General features: G+C 41.8%; 2 protein-coding genes across 2 annotated transcripts in view; both read left to right on the top strand.

The window, feature by feature from the left end:
* Positions 1–2,064: 2,064 nt before the first annotated feature.
* The window catches only part of SPTLC2 (serine palmitoyltransferase long chain base subunit 2), a 109,097-nt gene continuing 83,175 nt past the window's right edge, over positions 2,065–27,986 (top strand). The window contains exon 1 of the mRNA XM_058739838.1: positions 2,065–2,289. Within this exon, the coding sequence (XP_058595821.1) occupies positions 2,158–2,289 (132 nt within the window). The 5' untranslated portion in view covers positions 2,065–2,157. The remainder of the gene's footprint in view (positions 2,290–27,986) is intronic.
* LOC131517570 (ATP synthase subunit f, mitochondrial) lies at positions 12,942–13,355 on the top strand. Its single transcript, XM_058739848.1, has one exon. The coding sequence runs from the start codon at positions 12,976–12,978 to the stop codon at positions 13,240–13,242; it is 267 nt and encodes an 88-aa protein (XP_058595831.1). The 5' UTR covers positions 12,942–12,975; the 3' UTR covers positions 13,243–13,355.

Raw genomic sequence — 27,986 nt, 5'->3', positions numbered from 1 at the left:
CACCGCCCCCTTCTTTCTCATTCTCAGCTCTCCAAATCCTGCTCATCCTTCAGGATTAAGCTCATCCTACATCGTCTTCCCAAGTCTTTTCCAATTCATTCAACCCAATATCTAAGCTTCAATTAAATCCTTTAGCCCTGCTTCCAACCAGATTCCTGCCCTGAAAACTTTCTATATGGGAAGTCTAGACTTGTCACTGTGGTCCAGCTTTCTTCATCAGAACTCCAGCCTTCCGTAGGACTTTTATTGCTGTTTGCTTTATCTATGTACATCTTTTCTCACTATAATGTAAGCTCCATGAGGTGCAAAACACATGCTTTTCTTCTCCTTTTTAAAAAATATTTATTTATTTTTGAGAGAAAGAGAGCACAAGCAAGGGAGAGGCAGAGAGAGAGAGAGAGGGAGACAGAGAATCTCAAGCAGGTTCCACACTGTCAGCACAGAGCCTGACATGGGGCTTGAATTCACCAACCATGAGATCATGACCTGAGCCGAGACCAGGAATCACACAGTCAACCAACTGAGCCACCCAGGGGTCCCCACATGCTTTTCTTTTAGCCTCATACTTCTGTCACAAACTTATATTCTTTGGGATCACAGTGTTTGTTAACTCAAAGAAGAAAACTCTCTGCCTATCTGCTGTTAGATTGTTCAGCTCCTAAACCACACAAAACTGATACCTTGTCTATCCGTTTTCTAAATATGGGGTAGGGGGGGAATGCAGGGGCTCTCATAGGCCCATTCAGCAGTTAAAAATAACCAACATTGAATGAATTTTTACCCATGGCCATGTCTTATACAAAATACACTACATATATTAACTCAAATCCTCAGGACAACTATTATTGTCTTCACTGAACAGATGAAGATATATAGTGGTCACTCAGCTAGTAGTAAGTGGTGCAGCCAGGATTCAAACCCAGACCACCTCCAGAGTCCATGCTCTTGACTGTGACACGAAATTCTTTATGGGTAACCAAAAGTCTCTCTCTCTCTTTTTTTATGTTTATTTATTTTTGAGACCTAGAGAGCATGAGCAGGGGAGGTGCAGAGAGAGGATTCGAAGCGGGCTCTACTCTGACAGCAGAGAACCCCATGCAGGGTTCAAACTCAAAACTGTGAGATGATGACCTGAGCCAAAGTCAGAGGCTCAACTGATTGGGCCACCCAGGCTCCCCCAAAAGTCTCGTGTTATGATGTAGATCCATTTCCTTTCTAACCCCTACGGGAAGAGAGAACTAAAGGGGGTGCGAAAATAATATTTATTATGCTCCTACTATGGGCCAGGCATTATGATAGGTGCATGATGTTTTATTAATATATTTCTTGCTGTGAGTCTATGAAACAAGTGTTAACTTTAAAGAATTTGGCTCCCAAAGTGGCTACTCAAGGTTTAGCTTTCAGTTATTCAGGTTCCTTGGCTCTCAAATAAGTACCCTTTAAAGGAAATTGTACAGAAAAATCCTGATTGGGGGCAGATGTGAAGGGCCAAGCGACGTTCGAATTACTAAGAAATATGTTATTGTACGGTGCATGTCGATGAATGGTTAGAGAATGCTGAAAATGCTCTTCTACAGACACCTACATAGGAATTCGCAAATTAAATAAAGGATCCCTGTCTCGGGCTGGGATTCACATCGGAGAACTTCCCCGAAGGCAAGGGCAAAGAGGGCGCCACCTGTCCGGGAGAACCCAGGAACCCGCTCTGGGCACTTGGGCTCAGCCCCCTTCCTTTTCTCACACTCTAATTGGCTACTTCTTCCTGGGCCCCGCCTCCTTTGCGTGGACCAAGAAGCCGCCAAAGCCTCCTCAGACCACCTCCTCAACACCAGCAAGCTCTTTTGCTGTCGCCCCCGTGATTGGCCAGACAGTAGCATGGGGTCTGCCTCCTCCTCCTCCTGATTGGTCATCAGTCCTTAGGCTTATGACCCTCCTGTCCGGCCCCGCCCCGTTTCCCCTTGGCAGCGGGGCCTTGGGCGAACCACCTACTCCGCGGGAGTGGGCCCCGCCCCTATGTGACGGCCAGGCCGGTAATTGGCGGGGGCGTGCAACCATTTCCGGTTTCGAGGAGGTGGGTGGGGTGCGGAGCGGGACTGAAGCTGCTGCCGTCTCGGCCGCCGCCTACAGAGTCGCCTTGTGCCTGGTGCTACCGGGACGATGCGGCCGGGGCCCGGAGGCTGCTGCTACCGTCGCCCTGTGCGGGCGAACGGCTGCGTGGCGAACGGGGAAGTGCGGAACGGGTACGTGAGGAGCACCGCCGCTGCCGCTGCCGCCGCCGCCGCCGGCCAGGTACGGTGGGACTGGGCGGTCGGGCTGAACCAGAGGCAGTGGGCCGGGACCCCGCGAGCTGCGCCCGTGCCGAGTCGGCGGAGGGGGCGGCCGGGCAGGGCGAGGTCGCGGTGACCGTCCTCGGGGCCGGGAGCGGGCGCCGGGCACGGCTCAGGTGTGCTGGAAGCGGTGTTCCGGCGCTGACCGGGCCTGCCCGGAGCGGGAGGCTCAAGGGAGGCGTAGGGGCTCCCCCATCTCTCCGCGTCTGAGGTCTTCCTCTTTTCCTCCAGAGGTTTGGGTTCTGCTCAAAGCCACAGTGCCTTCCTCCGCCTGATTTGACCAGAAATTCGTGCCCCTCCTCCCCCGGGGAGGCAGGGAGTGACCCTGCGGACCCTGAGAGGATCCACTCCGGGGCTCTTGGTTTTTTCTCTGGAGACTCCCTCCTCTTGTCCTCGAGGTGGTTGCTTCCTTTAAGAGTCCTGAGAAACACCCTCGGGGTCCTCAGGAAGCAGAGAAAGTTAGGAGGTGGTACCAGGCGGAAACACACCCAGTCTGTCCCTAACGCATACCTATCCCTTCTGCAAGCAAGGCATTGGACCACAGATCTGACAGTGAACCGGGCCTGGTGCCTCACAAGCATTATGCTTCTACCCAGCCCTTGGTGAAACCCCATCCCGGGCTCTAGGTAGAGTTAGGTGGTCCCTGTAAGCAAGCGTGCTATCACAGAAGGGGCTGTTGAACGCAGGTGGTGACTTGTGATGCGTCTCTATACCAGTTAACCAAGGTTGAATCACCAACCAAGTTCAGGCAGTTCTGAAATATTTTGAAAAGTTGTGAATTGAAGACAATAATTATTAACAGCCTTCCAATTCTCTGTATGACATATTCTCCTGAGATGTGTTTTTAAAGACGAGCTGTTTAAAAAGATTAAAGGACAGTGTTACTTGAAGAAAGTGTTGTGAGATTTACAATTGACTTTATTTTTTTAAATTATTTTTAATGAAAAAATTTTTAATGTTTGCTTATTTTTGAGAGAGAGAGAGAGGGAAGGGGCAGAGAGAGAGGGAAACACAGAATCCGAAGCAGGCTCCAGGCTCTGAGCTGTAAGCACAGAACCCTTTGTGAGGCTGGAACTCACAAACCTCTAGATCATAACCTGAGCCAAAGTCGGAGCCACCCAGGTGCCCCTGCAATTGACTTTAATACTTATAAATCCCAATCAGATATTAAGGAAAACTTTTTCTTTTCCCTCCCAAGGCCATCTGTTCCCAGTAGCAGTAGTGTGACTATTGTGATTTAATTTGGCTTTAATATATCTAGCAGCCCCCGCATCCCCCAAGTCAGTAGATGTGATATGGTAGATAGACCTGTTACTGTTTGGTGTGAAATAGAAAATAGAGCATTTCTCCAGGTCATGCTGACATAGTAAAACTATGAGAGTTGGGGGACAAATAAAAGACTTGACCTCCCTTGAAGTTGTAGGATGGAAGGCACCATAATGCACAGATTCAAAAGATTTATTTTCGGGGCACCTGGGTGGCTCAGTCGGTGAAGCCTCCGACTTCGGCTCAGGTCATGATCTTGAGGCTCATGAGTTCGAGCCTCGCATCTGGCTCTGTGCTGACAGCTCGGAGCCTGGAGCCTGCTTCAAATTCTGTGTCTCCCTCTCTCTCTGCCCCTCCCCTGCCCCTCTCTTTCTCTGTCCTTCAAAAATAAATACACCTTAAAATTTTTAAGAAAAAAAGATAAAAACTATTAAAAAGCAAAAGATTTATTTTCATTTTTAAAGAAATGTGTGAGAGAAGAAGTGGTAAGAATGCTCTCGTTATTAATGGTGTAAAGGGTTTTTTTAGTAACATAAGTGGGTAATAAGAAACTTGTGATATAGGGTACAGCATGGAAACCTAAGGGGTAGGAGTCAGAGAATACATTGCAGATGAATGAGTGGATTATGATTTTTAAGAAGGAAAAGGAAGACAAGAGAAAGGTGTTTGCACTTCAGGAAGTGTTTTGTGTTTAGCTGCTCTTTTCACCTAACAAAGGAGTTATGTTCTGATTTAATAGTAAATTTCTCCCTCCCATAATCTAGCAATTTAACATTTGTAGGCATGATATATATTTCTTTAATGTTTATATTTGTTTTTGAGAGAGAGAGCGTGAGTAGGGGGAGGGGCAGAGAGAGAGAGGGAGACACAGAATCCAAAGCAGGCTCCAGTCTCCAGTCTCCGAGCTGTCAGCACAGAGCTTGATGTGGGGCTCGAACTCACAAACCTCGAGATCATGCCCTGAGTCGAAGTCAGATGCTTAATCAACTGAGCCACCCAAGCGCCCTGGCATGATATTTCTTCAGAGACAGCTGATTAATAATAAGATGAAGACACATCAAGTTGCTAAAGTGAAATTTAAAAATTTGTATGACTCTAATAGCTGGCTGACTTTTTCTAGTATATTTTAGAGAAAAAATCCACTCAAGACACTGTGGTGGCATGTGGAAAAATGGTCTAGTAGAAGGCCTGAAAGAATGTTTAGGGCTCCACTGTCCCTTCTAGAAAACTGTTTGTCACAACTCTTTTTAAAACAGAGACTTTAGAGATACAGCTTTGTACATGAATATGAGGAATATTGACCATGGGTTTGTTTGTTTTTCCTTAAGCCAAAGAGATTTTTGGTAACTTCATGGGAGCAAGAGTATCTTTAAAAAATTTTTAGTTGTTTTTGTTTTAATTAAAGTGATTAATTAAGTTAATCACTTTAAAGTGCTACATTAGTGCTCCAACCTCTATTTTTCCTCAGTTGCTGGGGAAATGTTCCCAATTATGCCATAAAAATACACATAAGATATTAAGTCTTCAGGTTTGTGTCCTCTTTTAACTGAAATATAAATCGAGAGTTTTTAAACCCCGAGATATAGGTTTGTTTCCTCCCATATCCCAGCATTTGTCTTTGGATGAACAGAAGTTAGAAACTTCTAGGGTCCTTTTACACTCTCAAGAGTTTCTGCGTCTGATGGGATGGATATATATGCTTGCCCTTTGTTCTATTTGGGTTTAGAGTCTGAGTAAATAGATCCTGTGGTAGAATGGGCATATAAAACAATCAAACATTACTGTTTGTTTTTGTTTTCTGGGTTCCCCCCCAGTTTCTTCTCATTGTAGTAAAATACACATAACATAAAATTTACCATCTTAACCATTTGTAAGTGTACAGTTCAGTGGTATTATATACATTCATAATGTGCTACCACCACCACCATCCACTGCCATAACTGTTGTTTCTTCTTCTTCTTTTTTTTTTTTTAAATTTTAAATGTTTATTTATTTTTGAGACAGAGAGAGACAGAGCATGAGCAGGGGAGGGGCAGAGAGAGAGGGAGACACAGAATCTGAAGCGGGCTCCAGGCTCTGAGCTGTCAGCACAGAGCCCGACGCGGGGCTCAAACTCACGGACTGTGAGATCATGACCTGAGCTGAAGTCGGACGCTCAACCGACTGAGCCACCCAGGCGCCCCAACTTTTTCTTCTTGTAAAACGGAAACTCTGTCCCCATCAAACAGTAACTCCCCATTCCCTCCTCCACCTAGCCCACCCAGTCTGTGGCAACCACCATTCTACTTCTGTCTCTCTGAATTTGCTGTAAGTACCTCATATAAATGGAATCGTACAATATTTTTCTTTTTGTGACTGGCTTATTTCATTTAGCATAATGTCCTCATGGTTCATCCATGTAGCACTGTGTATCAGAATATCCTTCCTTTTAAAGGCTGAATAATATTCCATTGTATGTATAAACCACATTTTGCTTAGCCATTTATTTGGTTTTTTTTCTTGTAGGAGTTTATTTTTATTTTATTTTTCTGTATTTTTTATAATTTACACCCAAGTTAGTTAGCACATGGTGCAACAATGATTTCAGGAGCAGATTCCTTAAGCCCTTCCCCGTTTAGCCCATCTCCCCTCCAGCAACCCTCTGTTTGTTCTCTATATTTCAGAGTCTCCTATGTTTTGTCCCCCTCGTTGTTTTTATATTAATTTTGCTTCCTTTGCCTTGTGTTCATCTGTTTTGTCTCTTAAAGTCCTCATATGAGTGAAGTCATATGAGATTTGTCTTTCTCTGACTAATTTCACTTAACATCATACCCTCTAGTTCCATCCCGTAGTTGCAAATGGCAAGATTTCATCCTTTCTGATTGGCGAGTAATACTCCATTGTATATATATACCACATCTTTATCCATTCATCCATCGATGGACATTTGGGCTCTTTCCATACTTTGGCTATTGTTGATAGTGCTGCTATAAACATGGGGGTGCATGTGTCCCTTTGAAACAGCACACCTGTATCCTGTAGATAAATGCCTAGCAGTGCAGTTGCTGGGTTGTAAGGTAGTTCTATTTTTAGTTTTTTGAGGAACCTCCATACTGTTTTCCAGAGTGGCTGCACCAGTTTGCATTCCCAGCCATTTGTTAATTGACACTTGGGTTGCTTCCAAGGTTTAGGTATTGTGAATAATGCTGCTTTGAATATGGGTATACAAATACCTCTTCAAGACCGAGCTTTCCGTCATCTTGGATATATATTCAGAAGTGGAATTGCTGTATCATATGATAATTCTATTTTGAATTTTTTGAGGAAATGCCATACTGTTTTCCACAGCAGCTATACCATTTTACATTCCCATCAACAGTGCACAAGGGTTCCAGTTTCTTCACATCCTCGCTAACACTTGTTATTTTCTCTCTCTCTCTTTTTTTTTTTTTTGCATAGTAGCTGTGAGGTAATAGGGAAAAATGTGTCTATGTGTGTCTGCTCCCATATCCTGGCACAGAGCTCATGAAACTTGTGCAATTTCCTAAGTGATACTACTAGGAGCATCTTTTGTTCTAATATTTAGTCTTTGACCCTTATTCCTGACACAGAGTCTCTAAATCCCTTGGAATTTCCCCAGTGATAGCAGTGTCTTTTGTTCTAATGAGGTGACTCTGTGTGGGTTCCCGGATGGGGGCTGCTCACCAGAAAGACCAAGCCAGGTGTCAGCTCCACCCCCATTCTCCACAGAGGAGCGAGAGGCTGGAAATGAAGTTAATGATTGCTGATGCGTGAAGCCTCTATAAAAATCCCCAAAGTACCAGGTTCAGGGAGCTTCCGGGTTGTTGAACATATGGAGATGCTAGGAGAGTGGCGCCCCTTCCCACACACATTGCCCCTGTTCGTCTGTGTCCTTTATCGTATCTTTTTATAATAAACTGGGAAATAGTAAATAAACAGTTTTCTTGAGTTCTGTGAGCCATTCTAGCAAATTATCAACCAGAGGAGGAAGTGGTGACAAACCTGATTTATAGCTGATGGGTCAGAAGCCATGGGACAACCTGGACTTGTGACAGGCATCTGAAGGGGGTGGGGCCTTCACCTGAGGGATCTGACACTATCTCCAGGAAGAGAGTGCTAGAATTGGGTTAAATCGACACCAGCTGGTGTCACGGTGGAACACCTCCCCCCCCCCCCCCCCCCCCCCCCCCCGCCCCAATCAGGTGTGAGAAGTGCTGTGAGTGGTAGCTCAGTGAGAGGAGAGGAGAGGAGAGGAGGGGAGGGGAGGGGAGGGGAGGGGAGGGGAGGGGAGGGAGGAGAGGAGAAGAGAGGAGAGGAGAGGAGAGGAGAGGAGAGGAGAGGAGAGGAGAGGAGGAACATCGCAGGAGCATTGGGTTTTGCTCTTTACCGGAGCCCTGTGTAGACATGACTGTTTTTTAACGATGACAGTAGACATGGAGTTTTCACAAGGAAGAGGAGCAATAAAGCAGTAATTTTTCCTCCCTTACCATTCAGAGGGGTGAGAGGAAGGCCAGCCTTTATTTGAGGTGAAGGGTGGCAATTAGCACTAGGAAAACTTTGAAAGAGTTAGAATTGGGAGCTTTGGCAGAATTGGAGCTAGAAGGAACCTTTAGGGGTTTATGTAATTCAGTTCTTTTATCTCTTTGTAGGACTTTATTAAAAAGTAATCTTGATAGATGATTCTATTCTACTATTAAAGACCCCTAGAGGATTTGCAGGAACTTTTCTTCAGCGTGTTGCAGCAGTGATCTTAATTGCAAGAGTTTCTTACTGTGGGTTTAACGTTTGATCAAATAAATGCCGTATTTTGGTTGCACCTGAAATAGAATACTTGTTTTTACTTTTAGAGCTCCTTGTTTACAGCCTTTTTAAAAAAATCTCTTTCACTTCTTTAAGGAACGTTTGAGGTTTGGGCGCACATTTTACCTTCCTTAACTAGTTAATAAGTATTGAAGGGAAAAAAAAAAAATTTACCTGCCTTTGAGACCATTTTGAACCTAACTTTCTAACCTGTAGAAGTAGTTTTAGAAGTCGTTTTAATGATATATTAGAATGATGACAGCCTTCTAGCTGCCAGAATAAGATTCTATCCTAAGGAGGACTTGGGGCACAAGTCATGTTCTTATTTAAATAATAAGACTAGCAAAGTAGAAAGAACAAAGGGCCAGTCTTGCTACTTAGGAGGCAAATGAATAACTAATGGAGGGTGGTTTACTAAATAGCTACTAGCTTTTGTTTCCACTGAAAGGAAACAGTAACTGTGAAAAGAAGTTAGTTTTAAGACAAGAGCTGGAGGAGTATCTGTTCACACTTGGCCATGATACCTGTTCACACTTCACAGGTCTCATGAGACATCCAAAGACCTCAAGGCGTTGAGCCAAAATAATGTTGTAACTACAGTTGTAGGACTAGATTTTTGTTTTGAATGCACTTCTTCCAAGGAGAAGAACATTTCAAATCTTCCTAGCTGGATCTGAAAGATTCCAGAGTCATTAATTCCACTCAGGAATTCTCTCGAATAAAACTTCTTGGGCAATGAAAGCAGTATTTAATACGTAAACCTCTGTATTCTTAAGACAGTATTTTAAACTTGGATATTCAGGGAAAGCAGGCTTGCCCACTTTTTAGGGTTGGCCTAGGTGCCCTAGAAACTTTGTAGTGCTCTGGGGCAAGATAGTTAATTGGTTGAGATTCAATTAGATTCAGTTTTTGAAAGAAAGAAGTAGTGTTTTATTGGCAGAATAGGCAATTGAGAGGGATGGGTAGAGACTGTGTTTGCATTCTGAGTGGGTGTGCCTTACTTGATTAAATACGTGGTTTGTGGCCTCAGAAGTCCGTTGCCTTCTGAATAGCTTCTAAGAAGCCTTCCATAATATAATTTGTAGTTTGTGACTGATTAAGCAAGTAAGCCCTTTCTCTCAACCCATTTAATCTGAGAACATTTATGTTGATGTTTGCGGTCTTTAATGCTACCTTCAAGACCCATAATAAAGATTAAGGTTGCTATTTTTCCTCTTTAAAAAATTTTTGCTTCTGATTGTAGAAATAATACATGTGTACTGTAGGACCCAAAAGGATTGGGATAATCCCTGGTGTAGGGGTATTGATTTTTTTTTAGTGTGGTCTGTTTTACCAGCCTGCTGCTTTCTGCTAATCTCTAAGTACAGTGAAATACGCAGTTGTACTGAGACTATGGGTATGGCCCAGCCTTACTCCAAATAACGCATATTGAGGTTGGGGAAAGTATTCAACAAATTTGGTAATCTGGTAGGTTTAGAAAGTAAAGTACTGACTTCCCAAATTTGATGGTTTTGACTTATTCTAAATAAGCCTCCTGCTGTCTAATTAGTAAGCCTTCAGCAAACATCTGAGATCTTACTACATAGTTCCCCTTATCCGTGGGGCATATTTTCTAAGATCCCTAGTCGATGCCTGAAACCGCTGTATACAGTAGATAGTATCAAACCCTGTATATACTATTTTTTCCTCTACATACATTCCCATGATAAATGTTAATTTATAAATTAGGCACAGTAAGAGATTAACCACAATAAATAATAATGAAATAGAAAATTATAATGATACGCTGTAATAAAAGTTATGTGAATGTGGTTTCTCTCTCTCAAAATACCTTATTGTACTGTACTCACTGTTGTGATGATGTGAGACGATAACATGCCTACAGGATGTGACCAAATGAGGTGAATGATGTAGGCATTGTGACACAGCATTAAGACTGGTGTTGACCTTCTGATGATACATCAGAAGGAGGATCATCTTCCAGACTGTGGTTGACTGTGGGTTTGGAAAACATGGGTAAGGGGGACTTCTGTATTTGCCTTGTGCCTGGTGTGTGGTAGGATCTTAGGGAATCTTAGTTGAAGGAATGAACTGGTGGTGGTTGAAGCCATGAGAATTGGTGAAGCAGAAGAAGGCACTAAGCAAGAAGAGGAGACACCTAGGAAGTAATATGGGGGAATCATAATGTTACTGGGAGAAGACACACACACTGCTGAAGAAGGCTGATTGTGCAAGAACAGAATCATTGGGAAGTGGTTTGAGAAAGCCCAAGGAGAGAGAGAGGCCATTTCATTAAGGAGGGTATGCAACGTGGTGGCGGTGGGAAAGCAAGGCTATAATTGTAACAGGTACCATTTACTGTGGCCAGGACCTCCTCCAGCTTTGTCATGTATCTAGTCTTCACAAGGTCCTTTCTGGGTGTATATTATCCCCATTTTATAAATAAGACTGAATTCCAGATCATTTAAATAACCAGTCCAGTTAGTAAGTTGATAGAACCTGGCTCGTCTTACTCTATTAAGCCACTGGATTTGGCAGTTTAGAAATTACTGGTAAGTTTTGAGGAGTTTAAATTAGATATGCCACAAGTTATGCCACGCTCTGAACATATATTCCCAGAAGTGTCCTCCTTTTTTCAGCAGGGGAATTTTGAAAAGTAGGGAGTCCACATTTTTTTTTTTTTCTTTTCAATCAGGATAAATTCCCTCATTTGTGTCAATAGCATCCCCATATGGAATGACTGAAAAGTGCTTCCAAAGCTAGCTGTAAAGCAAACATATTTTGACATTACTGTTTTCCTGCCTCAAAAATGGAGACCCCCAAGTATGTATGCACGGGAGCGTTTTCAGTTAGTTCAGTGGCATCCTGTGCACGCGGGCAGCGAGGCTCTGCCCCGGAGTTACCGTTCTCACCTGCCGCCCACGTCTCCTCTGTAGCATTTCCCAGTCTCCAGGTCAGCGTGTCACGGCATCACAGACCCGCGTAACAGGAGAGCGGAATACGAGGGTGGCTCTGCCACAGGTGACTGCACCTTCATCTCGGCTCTCTTCCACCTCTGACACGTTCTGGGCCTGTGGCACCACACCCTCCGCTCTGGCTGTGTGGTGGACGCCGACTCAGAGGCAGCCTGGTTCGCATGCCTTTGCCTTCTCTGCGAATAATCTCGGATTATTCTGGTGGTCGCCTCTGTGCGACACGATCACGTTCCTTCCTCGGTCCTGACTGACACGGGGATAGGCTCCTGTGCCACAGTGAACCTAACAACACTCTCTCACGGGGATTTATGGTTTCAACAGGGAAAGAGTCTGAAGGGCACTGGATCTCCAACATCCTGGAGAAAAGGTCTGTGAACTCCTGCTGCTGAGGTCCCAGGTGCTAGTTCCCGTCTGACTTTTCTGAGTTGTTCATCAGTTCTACCCTGCTCCCTCCTTTTATTTATTTTTTGCATGCCTATGATCCTTGCAATAAATCACCTTTTTGGTTAGCTAGAGTCAGTTTCCACTGCTATCAACTGAAAGAAATTTAACAGGTGTATATTCTATGTTAAAATGTCTTAGAACTTCTGTACACTTAACACTGACTAGGCACCTACTGATTTTCAGAGTGTCAGTAAAAATTTTTAAAAGGGCTCCTAACTCTGTTAATTTTGTGCATTTGGAATATTGTTTACTCTTATCTGGGATAAGGGACATCTGGTCCAAAATTATAAGGCAGTACCTTTCCTGTTTTGAAGACGTGAGAGTCTCATTGCCACCTATAACTAAACCCTTTCCAGGTTCTCATTAACACACATGAAGACAGACCAAAAAAGGAAAAACAAAAATCAGAACTAGTATTTTTAAAAAAAAGACAACAGAAGACCACAGATCAAAATTCAGACAGTATTTGTCTGCTAACTTTGCCTAACTATGGAGAACATGCTCATAAACATTAAACAAGACTCATTCAGGGTTGAAAAATCACAAATCAAACAGGAAGTAATAGATTATTTAGTACAAGAGTTTAAGAAAATAGGACTATTTAGAAGCAAACTCTGGTTAGAGCTTCTCCCCACACCATAGCATCACAGAGACTGTTAACTGGCCCCCTGTAGATATTCCTATCTCCCCTTTGGTAATAGAAGCTCTCAGATTTAGCTGGGTCCATGGTCATCCAGCTACAGTCTACATTTCTCAATCTTCCTGGCAGCTAGGGGTAGCCATGTAATGAACTTTGGCCAACAGGAAGTGAACAGAAGGGGCAGGTACCAGGGCCAGATTACATCCTTTAAAACAATTGTTCTCTTTCCACTTCTCTTTCCTGGAGAGAAAGAGAATGAAGTGCCAGTGGCCTGGAATGTAGATAGATGTGGTTGAAGACTGAGATGCTAAAACAACAACAACAACAACAACAACAACAACAACAACAAACATCCTGGTGCCTGGGTGGCTCAGTGAGTTAAGCCTCTGACTCTTGATTTCTGCTTCAGTCATGATCCCAGGGTAGTGGGATCAAGCTGTCGTTAGGCTCTGCTCTGAGCATGGAGCCTGCTTAAGATTCTCTCTCGGCGCGGCCCTGTACAGCGGACACCCAGGACTCCAAGATGGCGTCGCCCGTACCAGTGAAAGAGAAGAAGCTCATGGATGTGAAGCTAGGAGAGCTGCCAGGCTGGATACTGATGCGAGATTTCACCCCTAGAGGCATTGCTGGCGCATTTCAAAGAGGTTACTACCGGTATTACAACAAGTATGTCAATGTGAAGAAAGGGAGCGTTGCTGGAATTTCTATGGTGCTGGCAGCTTACGTGCTTTTCAACTATTGTCGGTGTTACAAGGAACTCAAACATGAGCGGCTACGCAAGTACCACTGAAGAGGGCCCAGTATGGAGGCACATTCGGCATTCCTGATCGTGACCTTTGAATCCTTTCATATCCTAATTCAGAATTAATGTCCAATAAAAGATGACTGATAAAAAAAAAAAAAAAAAAAGATTCTCTCTCTCTCCCCCTCTGCCCCTCTCCCCAGCTCATGCTTCCATACTCTCTCTCCCTCTCTCTCTCTCAAACAAAAAATAAACAGGAGCACCTGGGTTAAGCGTCTGACTTCGGCTCACATCATAATCTCACAGTTCGTGGGATCGAGCCCCCTCCTTGGGTTCTGTGGTGACAGCTTGGGCCTGGAGCCTGCTTCAGATTCTGTGTTTCCTCTCTTGCCACCCCTTCCCCACTTGTGGGTTTTTGTTTTTTTTTCCCTCTCTCTCAAAAATAAACACTACAAAAAGAAATTTAATAAATAAAAATAAAAACATCCTAAAAGATTACAAAACAAAGATAGCTCATACCCTACTGAATGCTACCTGTCTACCTTCAGACTTTACAAAGAGAATTTCTATCTTGTTTTTTTTTTTTTTGTAATGTTTATTTATTTTTGAGAGAGAGAGCACAAGTTGGGGAGGGGCAGAGAGAGAGGGAGACACAGGATCCAAAGCAAGCTCCAGGCTCTGTGCTGACAGCAGAGAGCCCAACACAGGGCTCGAACCCGTGAACCGTGAGATCATGACCTGATTGAACCCTTAACCGACTGAGCCACCCAGGCACCCTCTATCAAAGTTGTTTGAACAACTTTATTTTGATGTCCCATTTACATCAACAAAAACAAAAAACCATACTGAGACTTCTGCTTATAGGTTAAAATTAATAGGTAGAGACAAACCATCACTTTCACAGAACAACTAGATAAAACTACACAGATTACTCGAAACAAGAAATAGTGTTAAAGACATTGAAGAACTGTCTCTCATGCAAAGCAAAGAGGGCAAATAAACTAAAATTCCAGAGAAGAAGAACCTTTCCTTAGTGAGCTGAAATCGCTAGTCATTTTCTTCCCTGGTGTTATTTGCAGAGTGTGAGCACGAATGATCATAAATGGGCTTGCCACAAGCAGAAGAACTCTGCCAAGGGGAAGAAAAACCAGTGGAGCTTATGATAGCTCTATAGGATGGTGTGACAGACTGAATTCTAGCAGAGCCCCAGACCTACGGCCAGTTTTCTGCACAGGACACTTATCACGTGCTAGAGAAGCTAGAGAGCTAGACTAGAAAGGTGGCTTGAAATCAACCACAGTCTTACAATGCTAGAGGGAGGGACTTGCAACAAACACAATGGATCCCATCCTTAGATGGAATCTACCCAAAGTTTTAGCCCAGTCCCACCTATCTCAGTCCCTGGTTAGATTGCGGGTGCTCAGAGCAAAAGGAGAAAACAACATGGACTTGAGTCTCTGCAGGTCCTTTATATATAGTGTCCAGCAATCAATCAAAGATGTCTGCTTTCCTAGGGGCAGGGAGAGAATGTGGACATGCCTGAAATAGAAAGCAGAGAATACAATAGTCTACACATTCCCTCTCTTCACTTCGGTACTACCAACCCTGGGAAATCCCTTACAACTTGACCCTCTCCCTCTCTCCTTAATTTCATGTACCCGGGAATGGACATTCCTCCTGTCTCATTTTTTAACATCCCAAAACTGCACAAATAACTTTCAGACATCAAAGCCTTTCCTAGGAACCCAGAGCCCCCTTTCTACCAAGGAGCTCAAAATCAGCGTTATCATCGCATTCTTCTCAACAAATATTTAATCTCTATATCAAGGTTTGTACTCTGTATTTGAAGACACAAATAAAGAGATAATCCTTGTATTCAAGGACTCTTCAGGGTTTTTTTTTTTTTTAGCGAAAAAGGATGCAAAGATCAATATGGTTTTTGAGATTAAAGAGAATAAGGAAACTTAAAGAATACTGTCAAAAGGGATTTATATTTAAATACACAGGATGAAAAATACACCAACACAGTGAGAAGCCCTTCTTTTACAAGTGATTCTGAGTCCTCTTCACATGACTAAATGACAGCACCAAGGAAAGGAGATTGAGCAATGTGTCCAGTCACACACATTCTAGGAAACTGAATTCAAAAATTTAATTCTAAGTTCTAAATTGCGGTTAGAATCCAAGTCTTTACATTTTCAATTTATTGCCATTTCTTAGTCATATTTCTCAGATTTTCTATGAATCAAATTTTCCTTTAATTATTTCAGAAATACTACAACTTAGTCTGTTTTAAAATCATCAGTGGCTTAATATCAGAATTTCCCTTAAAACTCACCATTTGTGCTCCTTTTTTGCTACTCATACAGTAATTAGATAATTTTGCTGCTCATATTACTTAGCTATACTTGGATTGAGATAAATAATTATATGAGCTTCCACTGCTAAGAAAACGTCTGCTTTTAGGAAACCAGGACACTAATTTAGCTGTCCTAGAAATAAACTCCCTTTGCTTCTACATGCAAGCCAAGCCTGCGCAGGAGGCAATAAAGATCCTAGCTGTTAGCACATAAACAGGGGTCTCCAACATGTACTTCTGTTACAGTCTAATTGGTGATCACAGGTGTCTCAGCCCAGCTTCATGGCATTTCAAATCAAGGTGAGAATGGGAGACATGGCAGAAAAGTCAGTGCTGACAGGCTTCCCTTCCCTTGAAGCACTAACCAGCATGTCATGGCTTAGACCCCTCATAGGACAATGGGAAGGGGTGCTACAGAAGTCCCACTTCTGGCCACGCCGCCCCTTAGAAAGAACTAATGGAAAGGTGATAAAATACACTAGGGTCTGTGCCATTTCCAGACCATCGGACGGTCATCGGCCTCTTCCTGTTCCTCCTCACAGGCTGTCACTGCCACTACCAGGAACGTTCAGTAAGCTCCTGCTGAGTCTAACCACCTGTAAACCTGAAACAATAAAAACTACGCTACGGGTTTCTTGAACAGCAAACGTACCACAACTTGTTTCTTGTGTATATTTACAACATTATTTTGGGAAACTGGTTTTTGTCAACTAGCAAGTATATATGAAATAGCACACTGTAATTAATACAAAACAGATTAAAAGATACTCAACATATAGATTTATCAAAACTTAACAATTAGCTTATAGGCTTTAGATCTTATTTTTTCCCATTAAATAAAACATTAAAGCTATCATTAATTCTTTCATTTATTCCATTAATACTTCCTGAGCCTCTATGAGCTAAGCATGATCTGAACACTGGAATACAATACCATACACTCCAATGGGAGAGGCAGACAATAAATAAGCAAATAGATATACACTAAAATACCAGGCATTTGTAAGCTCTATAACCAGAAAAAAAAAAAAAATCATGGGAAGAGGAAAGCATTTTAGACAAGGTTGTCAAGGATAACCTGTCAGAAGGAGGTAAGGGGTAAGCAAAATGTACACAGAGGCAGGGAGAAAACTAATGAGAGAAGTTTTCCAGGCTGGAGTTACTGTGAGGGCAAAAGCCCCGCGGCGAAGGGTGGGGGAGGGGCAGAGGTGCTTCTTGATGTGTTCAGGGAAGAGCAGAAAGGCCCACTTGGCTGGAGTGCAGTGACCTGACGGGATATGAATGAAGTCAGAAGTATGGGAGAACCTGATGACACAGGGCCCTGCAAACCAACAGAAACTGTCTTTTGTTGTCAGTGATAATAGCCCTCAGGGGAGTGTTGATCTGACTTATGTTTAAGCAATTCCCCCAGTCCGTTTAAGAAGTTTGTCCTAGTGAAGTGTTAACTTCCCTTTCTCCCCCAAAAGTATAAAAACTACCCTCATTTTGGTGTTTATCATTACCCTGCATGAAAAAAAATACCTTTCTGGGACGCCTGGGTGGCTCAGTTGGTTAAGCATCCTGATCTCAGCTCAGGTCACGAACTCCCCGTTGGTGGGTTCAAGCCCTGCATCAGACTCTGATGCTAAAAGCAAAGAGCCTGCTAGGGATTCTAGCTCTCCCTCTCTCTGCCCCTCCTCCATGCGCGTGCAAGCACTCTCTCAAAAATAAACAAATTATTTAAAAAGATGAAAAAAGTACCTTTCCTTTTATAAATGAATGAATGAATGAATGAATGAAACCTTCCCTGTAGACACAGCCATAAGCAATACAGTATTCTCCTGCATGTTTTTAATCCTTATATACATATCACACCATATGTATCTTTCTGCAGCTTTTGTTTAACAATATGTTTCTGAGATTTGCCCATGTTGATAATACAGATCTAGAGTCATCTCTTCACTGCTGTATAGTATTCATTCTAGCAATATGCCATACTGGTTTTTTGCTTGTTTGTTGTAGGAGGGTAGGCATTCTCCTACTAATGAAAAACTAGATTACTTCCATTTTTTTGTTATTACATTTCTACAGTAAACATTCTTAAACATGTCTCCTTGTGGCATGAGCAGAATTTCTTGGGAAAACAGCATGTTACAGGTTGAACTGATCCCCCCAAAAGTAATATGTTGAGGTCCTCATTCCCAAGACCTCATACATTATACGTGCATTAGGTTGATAGAAAAATGTTCATCCTTAGTATAGGCTAGAACAAAAATGTTTGCAAATCTCAGCTATTGTATATACCCAGATAAAAACTTAATAGGGTGGTCATTATTTCAACTTTTCTAGAAATTGCCACTATTCTCCAAGACAATTGTACCAATTTATACTAAGAGCACCTGTATATAAATTCCCATTGCTACATAACATTGCCAACATTTAATATGGTCTTTTATTTTTACAGCTTTCAGAAAGGTAAAGATGGAAACAGTTACTTCATTGTTTTAATTTATAATAACTTGGACTAGTGAGGATGAGCATATTCATATATTTATTTTGCGATCAAGTTCCTTTCTCTGTGAATTGACAGTTCCTATCTTTGGCCCATTTTTCTGTTGGAGTGCATACTTGCCTCTAACTTATATGGCTTTTGCACCTGGATACTAACCCCTGGTGTTATTGTGTTTATAATGTCATATTGTACACAAGGCCTCTGTTTCTTACAAAACAGTTCTATTGAAATGTAATTAACAAATCATTACATTCACCCTTTCCAAGTGTACAATTCATTGGTTTTTATTATATTCACATAATGGTGCAATCATCACAACGTAACTTTAGAACAGTTTCATCGCCCCAAAAACAAACTCCACCCCTGGCCCTGGCAAACTCCTAGTCTACTTTCTGTCTCTGTGGATTTACCTGTCCTAGACATTTCATGTTAGTGGAACCACAGAGTATGAAGCCTTTGATTTCTGGCTTTTTATAATATGCATAATGTTTCTTTCATCTTTAACATGTATCATTACTTCCTTTTTATTGCTAAATAATATTCCACTGTAAAATTTTTCTGTATTTTGTTTATCTGTTCATCAATTTATGGACATTTGGATTGTTTCCACTTTTTGACTCTTAGGAATAATGTTGCCATGAGCATTTATGTAGAAGTTTTTGTGTGTATGTTTCATTTCTCCAGGGACTAGAAATGCTGCATCATATGGTAACTTTATGTTTAGCATTTTAGGAACTGTTTTCCAAAGTGTCTATATCATTTTGTGATCACACCAGCAATGTACAAGGGTTTTAGCTATCCTAGCGGATATGAAGTAGCATCTCACTGTGGTTTTGACTTGGATTTCCCTAATGACTAATGATGCAGAGCATCTTTTCGTGGATTTACTAGTCATTTGTGTATCTTCTTTGGAGAAATGTCTATTCAAGTCCTTTGTTTTATTTTTTATTTTAATTTTTTTTATTTTTACTTAAAACAATTTTTTTTAATGTTTATTTATTTTTGAGACCGAGACAAAGCATGAACGGGGGAGGGTCAGAGAGAGGGAGACACAGAATCCGAAACAGGCTCCAGGCTCTGAGCTGTCAGCACAGAGCCCGATACGGGGCTCGAACTCACGGACCACAAGATCATGACCTGAGCCGAAGTCGGCCGCTTAGCCGACTGAGCCACCCAGGCGCCCCTCAAGTCCTTTGTTTTAAAATTGGGTTGTCTTGGGGCGCCTGGGTGGCTCAGTCGGTTGAGTGTCCGACTTCGGCTCAGGTCATGATCTCACAGTCCGTGAGTTTGAGCCCCGCGTCGGGCTCTGTGCTGACAGCTCAGAGCCTGGAGCCCGCTTCCGATCCTGTGTCTCCCTCTCTCTCTGCCCCTCCCCCACTCATGCTCTGTGTCTCTCTCTCTCTCTCTCAAAAATGAATAAACATTAAAAACAATTAAAAAAAATAATAAAATAAAATTGGGTTGTCTTTTTATTGTTGAGTTGTAAGAGTACGTTATGTATTCTATATAACAAGTCCCTTATCCACATATGATTTCAAATATATTGTGAATTATCTTTTCATTCTGTGGACAGTGTTCTTTGAAATACAAAAGTACAAAGACGGAAAAAGTTAATTTTGATCTACTCCAATTTATTTGTTTTTGGTTGCTTATACTTACAGAGCCATATCTAAAAAACCACTGCCTAGGGGTGCCTGGGTGGCTCAGTCAGTTGAGCAACTGAGTCTTGACCTGAGCCGAAATTAAGAGTCAGACGCTCAACCAACTGAGCCACCCAGGTGCCCCTGTAAAGGTTTTAAGCTATCAAACTTATCAACCTTTATTTTATAATTTGTGCTTTGGTAGTTTTAGGAAAGTCACTGTATACTTTAAGGTCATAAATATTTTCTCCTCTGTGCTAGAGTTATATATATATAATTTTCATATTTGAGTATCTAACAACCTGGAATTGATTTTACAGATTGGTGTGAGGTGGGGATTTTTTTTTTCCTTCTTTTTCTATACAGAAAATCACCTCTCTCAGCACTAGTCCATTCCCCACTGATTTGAAATGCCACCATCATTATCAATCAAATTTCATATTCATAGTGTGCTCTTTCTGGGTTTTCTATTTTGTTCCATCAAAATCATGCTGCCAATATCACTATAGGTTTATGCAAGTCTTATTATCTAATAAAGGTGATTCCTCCTACCTAATTTCTCTTCAAAACTGCTTTGGCTCTTCCTGGTCCTTTGCTTTTGGACATGAATTTTAAAATCAATGTGTCAGGAAAGAAAGCATGAGGAAGAGAGGAAGGGAGAGAGAGAGAAGAAAAAACAAAAACACTCAGAAGGTAGGACTGTGTACCTGAAACTCTCTGACTTAAAGATCAGGTGAGGAAAGTGACATTTGTATCACATTTTCACCAATGCATTTTGGGAACCCAAGATGATTCTGTGTTACATTATATTTTGAGATAGTAGTTTTACTCATTTAAAGACACGGTTTGGATCACTTAAATTGCAGTCAATTGCACTTTAGAAATCAGAAAGCTTAAAAAATATTTCTACAGCTTCCTTTAAATTCATTTTAAAATGATATTCTGATCAGAATCATATATATACACATACATACATATACATTTTTTTAATGTTTACTCATTTTTGAGAGAAAGAGATAGAACATGAGCGGGGGAGAGGGAGAGAGAGGGGGAGACACAGAATCTGAACCAGGCTCCAGGCTCTGAGCTATCAGCACAGAGTCTGATGTGGGGCTTGAACCCATGAACCATAAGATCATGACCTGAGCTGAAATCAGAAGCTTAACCCAGTGAGCCACCCATGCACCTCCCTCTTTTTCTTAAGAGAGAAAGCGCAAGCACACACGGGAGAGTGGCAGAGAGAGGGAGAGAGAGAATCTCAAGCGGTCTGTGCCCCACGTGGGACAGGATCCCCTGACCTTGAGATCATGACCTGAGCCAAAATTAAGAGTCGGATGCTCAACCAATGGAGCCACCCAGGCGTCCCACACATATACTTTTTGAGTGGGCAATCTCATTTCCAGGAATTTATCCCTATGAAAAACTCAAAAGTGTGAGAAGATATACAAAGTGTTGACATATTGAAAATATTGGGGAAGTGTAAACATTATGCACAGGGATTGGTTAAATAAATTACACTATATATTCATACTGGGAAATTTTTGTACCCCTTAAAAGAATGATGTTTGTCTTACTGGTGATAGAATATATTAATGACATTAAGCAATTTCTTTTACATAAAACTGTACACCCTCCCTATTACATATATATATATACATATATATTTATATATATATAAATATATATATATATAAATATATATGTTTATATATATATAAATATATATATTTATATATATAAAATATATAAATTTATAAATATATATATTTTATATATATATATATATATTTGTGTGTGTGTGTGTGTATCTATCTACCTACCTACCTATCTAGCAGGATATACATGAAAATGTTACAGTGGTTATCTCCGGGTTGTAGAGCTTCAGGAGATTATTTTCTTTATACTTTAATGTGTTGGTGTAGTGCTTTCCAAGTATGGTGTTTTTCCAATTCCAGTATTTTGCATGTAAAATTGTATGTAATGTATGCTGACTTTACAAGAGAAACACTACATATGCCCACTTTAAATTTTATTGAACATATGCAAACGTTCAAGAAATACTTGTTAAAACTAAAAATTTGTAAAAGTTTTCAGATATGTTAACTCTGATGGAGAGTATATAATACAGATACTATTCTACTTAAGGACAAACTCTCCCCATGGAAATTTTAAATCCCCGTGAGAGAGTGTTGTTAGGTTCACTGTGGCACAGGAGCCTATCCCCGTGTCAGTCAGGACCGAGGAAGGAACGTGATCGTGTCGCACAGAGGCGACCACCAGAATAATCCGAGATTATTCGCAGAGAAGGCAAAGGCATGCGAACCAGGCTGCCTCTGAGTCGGCGTCCACCACACAGCCAGAGCGGAGGGTGTGGTGCCACAGGCCCAGAACGTGTCAGAGGTGGAAGAGAGCCGAGATGAAGGTGCAGTCACCTGTGGCAGAGCCACCCTCGTACTCCGCTCTCCTGTTACGCGGGTCTGTGATGCCGTGACACGCTGACCTGGAGACTGGGAAACGCTACAGAGGAGACGTGGGCGGCAGGTGAGAACGGTAACTCCGGGGCAGAGCCTCGCTGCCCGCGTGCACAGGATGCCACTGAACTAACTGAAAACGCTCCCGTGCATACATACTTGGGGGTCTCCATTTTTGAGGCAGGAAAACAGTAATGTCAAAATATGTTTGCTTTACAGCTAGCTTTGGAAGCACTTTTCAGTCATTCCATATGGGGATGCTATTGACACAAATGAGGGAATTTATCCTGATTGAAAAGAAAAAAAAAAAAATGTGGACTCCCTACTTTTCAAAATTCCCCTGCTGAAAAAAGGAGGACACTTCTGGAAATATATGTTCAGAGTGTGGAATAGCTTGTGTGACCAGTGCAAAGCTCCAAACTATTTTCGTTAGTATGTGTGGTATGCAGTAGGGAGAGGATAGTACATTTCAGTAGGATTCCAAGAAAGGGCCATTTCAGTAGAACTTTTTAAGGAACAACAGAGTATACCACTGGAAGTAAACAGGGTTCATTTAGCGGAAAAGAATGATAACAGTCCTTTGGTTGCCAAAGAATAATAGGTGTTCATAGCGGACATTGATTTCTTTTTTTTTTTTTTAATTTTTTTTTAACGTTTATTTTTGAGACAGAGAGAGACAGAGCATGAATGGGGGAGGGTCAGAGAGAGGGAGACACAGAATCTGAAACAGGCTCCAGGCTCTGAGCTGTCAGCACAGAGCCTGACACGGGGTTCGAACTCACAGACTGAGAGATCATGACCTGAGCCGAAGTCAGACGCTTAACCGACTGAGCCACCCAGGCGACCCCCTTTTGTAATGTTCCAAAATGTCTGCCAGGTGGGCAGGTTCTGTCATCGTGCTGTCACATTCAGTGGGGATATTATCTATTTGCTTATAAAATCATGCTTGTATGGTTTTGTATTCATGTCAAATGTATGAATATACTTGCTTTTGTTTCCCAATAATTGCTTCCCCATTTTTGTATCATTACGTAGTTATCTTGTGTTCTTTCATGTGATTCTCAAAACCTCTGCTCAGGATCATTCCTTGTAAGTCAGTTTACCCTGTAATCAAAACTTACTTTTTCCTTTTCTGAAACTGAAAAGCCAGAATGCAGCACATTATCAAAGACTCTTTTGCTATAAAGACGTTATTAGGAAAACTGGCAAAATTTAAATAAAGTCTGTAGACTAGCTATTAGTACAGTACCCTATCGGTTTCCTGATTGGTAATTATTCTGTAGTTATGTAAGAGAATATCTTTGTTTTTAAGAGACATGATGAATTATAGAGGTACATCATAACTGCAACTGACTCACCAATGGTTCTTAAAGAAAATTCTCCATCATTCTCTCTACACACCACACACACACACACACACACAATTATTTTTTCCTGAGCCAATTGAAAGTAAGTTCTGTATATTATCTGCCCTTACTTTTTTCTTAATCAGTGTGGGCACCTGTAACAAAATACCATAGGTTTATGGATACCATATCTATCTTAAACAATAGATATTTGTCAGGGCGCCTAGGTGGCTTAGTCGGTTGGGCGTCCGACTTCGGCTCAGGTCATGATCTCGCAGTCCGTGGGTTCGGTCCCTGCGTCAGGCTCTGAGCTGTCAGCTCAGAGCCTGGAGCCTGCTTTGGATTCTGTCTCCCTCTCTCTCTGCTCCTCCCCCGCTCACACTCTGTCTCTCTCTGAAAAATTAAAAAAATCAGAAAACAATAGATACTTGTCATGGTTCAGGAATTTCAAGATCAAGTTGCTGGCACATTCAGTTCTTGGTGAGGGCCCTTTTTCTGGCTTGTAGATGGCTGCTTTCTCATCGTGCATTCACAGGGTCATTCTTCAGTGGAGATCTCTGCTTCCAATACTTACAAGGACATAATCACATCATGGGGTCCCACCCTCATGACCTAATACAAACCTAATTATCTCCCAGAGGCCCCACTTTGAAATTCTATCACACTGGAGGCTTAGAGCTTCAGTATATAAATGAGGTGGGAAAGAGAGGAGACAAACATTCAGCCTATAACAGTCTGCCTATGACCCCTCTAAAATCATGTTCTTGCATGCGAAATACATTCATTCTGCCCCAACAGCCTCAAAAGTCTTAACTCATTCCAGCATCAATTCTAAAGTCTATAATCCAAAGTCTCATCTAAATATCATCTACATCTGATATGGGTGAAACTCAAGACACAATTTATCCTGAGACAATCATCTTCAGCTGTGAGCTTGTAAAGCCATGTAAATTATGTGCTTCCAAAATGCTATGGTGGGACACAGAGGATAGACATTCCTGTTCCAAAAGGGAGAAATCAGAATGAAGAAAGGAGTAATGGGTCTGAACCAAGTCCAAAATTTAGCAAGGCAGATTCCATGAGATTTTTAAGGCTCAAGAAAAATCCTCCTTGGTTTTGATGCTATGCCCCCTGGACCCACTGGGTTGGCGGGGGGGGGGGGGGGGGGGGAGGGGGTGGTCACTTTCCTCTACCTCTTATGCTTCAGGCTGCCTTTTGGAGGCAGTCACCTAGTGAATCTTTTTTTTTTTTTTTTCTTTTTCTTTAAGTAGGCTTTATGCCCAGCACAGAGCTTGAACTCAACCCTGAGATTAAGACCTGAGCTGAGATCAAGAGTCAGACACTTAACCAACAGAGAGGCGCCATCCTCCCGCCACCCCTTTTTAAGTAGGTTGCCTATTGGATCTGAAGTGATGGTCCCTCCTTGCCACCTTTGAAACTGAGGAGGGAACCCGATGGTCTCTGAATTGTCTTTGGAGTTATTCTTTTCTTGTCTTGAAAATAGCACATGGACACAGCCAAATAACCCTATGGTCCAGTCCTCTAGGATCTAAGAATTCCTAACAGCCTGTAGCACATGGTTTCAAGCATCAGATGGTTCCACAAGGCTTGTTTTGAAATATACAGCAGTCTCCTGCTCTCTCCTACCCTTTTCTCCATCTTCTTTTTGGCATTGACCTCCACATTGCAACGTGCTTATGTTACTGCTTCTTGACTGTTCACATTAGATATTATTTATTGCCTTATTGCTATTAGAAGACTTGCAGTCCCTCTAGGAGAGGATCTTTGTTGGAAAGACTGCAGCAAGAAGTTTGGTGTGACTTAGAAGGATAACTGGCATGTGTGGAGGGTGTTGGTGGCAGGGAGACCAGATGGGAAGAGGAGGGCATTGCAATAGTCCACCGAAGGAAGAGGCACTGAGGGCTTTTTAAAGTTGAGGAGTAACATACATCTGGTAAGTGCATAAAGTATATCCTGCTCCCTGACTTTTTTAACCTGTGTGTATACTGTGTCTCCAGTACCTCTCTCAAATTGTAGAACATTTCCAGCCTCCTTAAAATGTCATTGTGCCCCAAAAGAAGGTCTTGAACTAAGGCACAAAAATGCATTACTGGTTCTAGAATGAAGTTAGAAAATGAGGTGGTGCTAAAGATGACTCCAAACTTGGGAGACTGGGTAGACTGGGTGGTGATGCTGTCAACGAGGTGGGTGGTTCAGGAGGAGATTCCGGTTTGCATTAAGGGAGGAGTTAAGAGGGTGAGAGTTCAGCCTTGGACTTGCTGAGTTGGGATGTCCAAGTGGAACTTGGTGGTGCGTGGAAGTGTAAATTTGGAGTTCTGGGGAAAGTTTGGAACTGACGTGTGGATTTGTGTATACTCATCAGCATTTGCGGTCTGAGAGCCAGCAAGAAGATGAGAATTCTCTAGAGACACTATAGAGACCCAAGGTTATGATGAAAGGCATATGTTGCTTTTATTAAATCTGTTTTTATTAATAGTGCATAAAATCAGTGAGAAAAATTCAGTGTAAACTTTTTTTTTTTTAATTTTAATGTTTATTTATTTTTGAGGGAAAGAGAGACACACACACAGAGCACGAACAGGGGAGGGGCAGAGAGGCAGGCAGACACTGAATCCAAAGCAGGCTCCAGGCTCTGAGCTGTCAGCACAGAGCCTGACGTGGGGCTCGAACTCACAGACTGGGAGATCATGACCTGAGCCAAAGTCGGATGCCTAACTGACTGAACCACCCAGGTGCCCCTGGTGTAAACATTTTTAAAACAAAATGATACATAAAAATTCAGTAATGTGTACTCTTTGTTAAAAATGAAAAAATCACATCGGTTCAGAGGGTTATAAGTAGGAAGTATGCTCTCTTCCCACTCCAATTTCTTGTGTCTCCTTCCAGATGATTTTAGTGCATACATATTATGTTTATGGCTTATCGTGATTATTCCTTTCCAGTATTGCTTTGGTTAAGAGTGGCAGCAGTTTAATAAATATGGCTGACAGCCTACAGGCATGTGAACAGTATGGCTTATTAGTTTGATTTTTCCCCCCTCCCCTTGTCCTGTAATGTGTTTTATGATGATATGCTTATAATCTCGACTGGAAAAAATTTTTCTTCTTTTGCCTTTTTTTTCTTTTGCATTTTCTTGGAAAAAAATGTTACTGTTCAGGCAAACATCTTAGTAGTTGTTGTAGTACTTAAATCTTCCCTCGATTAATAGTACTAACACTGTCACAACCTTGTCTGCTTAATGTGAGCAGACTAGTAACTGTTTTTTTAACCTGGAGGTAGTGATAAGCTAGTATTTTTCTTGATTGCCTTGTTGACAGTGTAATTCTCATTAGAATGAATGAAAGCCTTTTAAGAGTCCTCTTGCCTGGTGAATCCAGAGACTAAAATACACTGGGAGTTTGTAGCCCATGTTTTCTTTAGCATGGATTTGATCTCCAGTCTAGTTGAGACTAAAAGGTATTAGATGTCGTTTCGAGAAATGTCCTAATGTTAATTGTGCAATCACTGTAACTTGTTTAAACCCTTCTATTACAGGGTACTTATTGTTGAAAGAGCAAAGAGCATAATGTGTATTTTCATTCATTCAACAAACACTTGTAAGGTACCACTTTCTCTAATACTAATAGTAATAAAAGGAAACATTGCTTAGTACTTACTATTTGTTAGCTCTTAATAAATACTATCCTGAGTGCTAGATGTGCAATAATGAGCAAAATAAGCCTGGTGCTTTCCTTTATGGAACATTATACATGTATAAGATAGTAATACTATCATTTTTATTTGAATCATGTCAATAAGAAAATTTAGCATCAGTAGTTGAATTGATTTTCTTCTCTCTGAGTTCTAAGACTTTGTCACCTTTATCAGAGGTTTGCATACCAGTTGGCCTGTACATTCTGATCCTGAATGATCAGAGTGACCTGTATTTTTTTTTTAACTTTTTTTTTTTTTTTTTTTTTGAGAGAGTGGGAGCGGGGCAGAGGTGGGGTGGAGACAGAGGATCCCAAGCGGGGTCCGCGCTGACAGCAGCGAGGCCCATGAGGGGCTCACGAACTTTGAGATCATGACCTGAGCTGAAGTTGAACACTCAACTGACTGAGCCACCTAGGCACCCCCAGAGCGACCCCCAGTGATTTGACTGAGGCTGTTTTCCAAGAGTTACTTAGTTGAATCTCAGTTCCTTAAAATGCAATTAAAGTGACACTGTGATTATAATTACAATATTTAAAAGCAAACTAATGATTTAACTCACTACTTCCTAGACAGTCCAGCCAACAGTATGAATACACTGTGGGTAGTGCTGGTTTGGGTGTGTCTCAAATCAAGGTGGATATCTTTTACAGAGATACACTCACAGCATTCCTGACATACACACCTGCCACACATTTGTTACTTAGGAGCTCTGAAAATTGTCTTTTTACTAGTATGTTCTATTGCGAGAAAATAGTTTAAACAATTTCAGAG

The sequence above is a fragment of the Neofelis nebulosa genome, chromosome 7 (assembly GCF_028018385.1).
Source record: "Neofelis nebulosa isolate mNeoNeb1 chromosome 7, mNeoNeb1.pri, whole genome shotgun sequence".
NCBI classification, from domain to species: domain Eukaryota; kingdom Metazoa; phylum Chordata; class Mammalia; order Carnivora; family Felidae; genus Neofelis; species Neofelis nebulosa.
The sequence above is the reverse complement of the archived record's forward strand: the minus strand, read 5'-3'. Positions and strand labels throughout refer to the sequence as shown.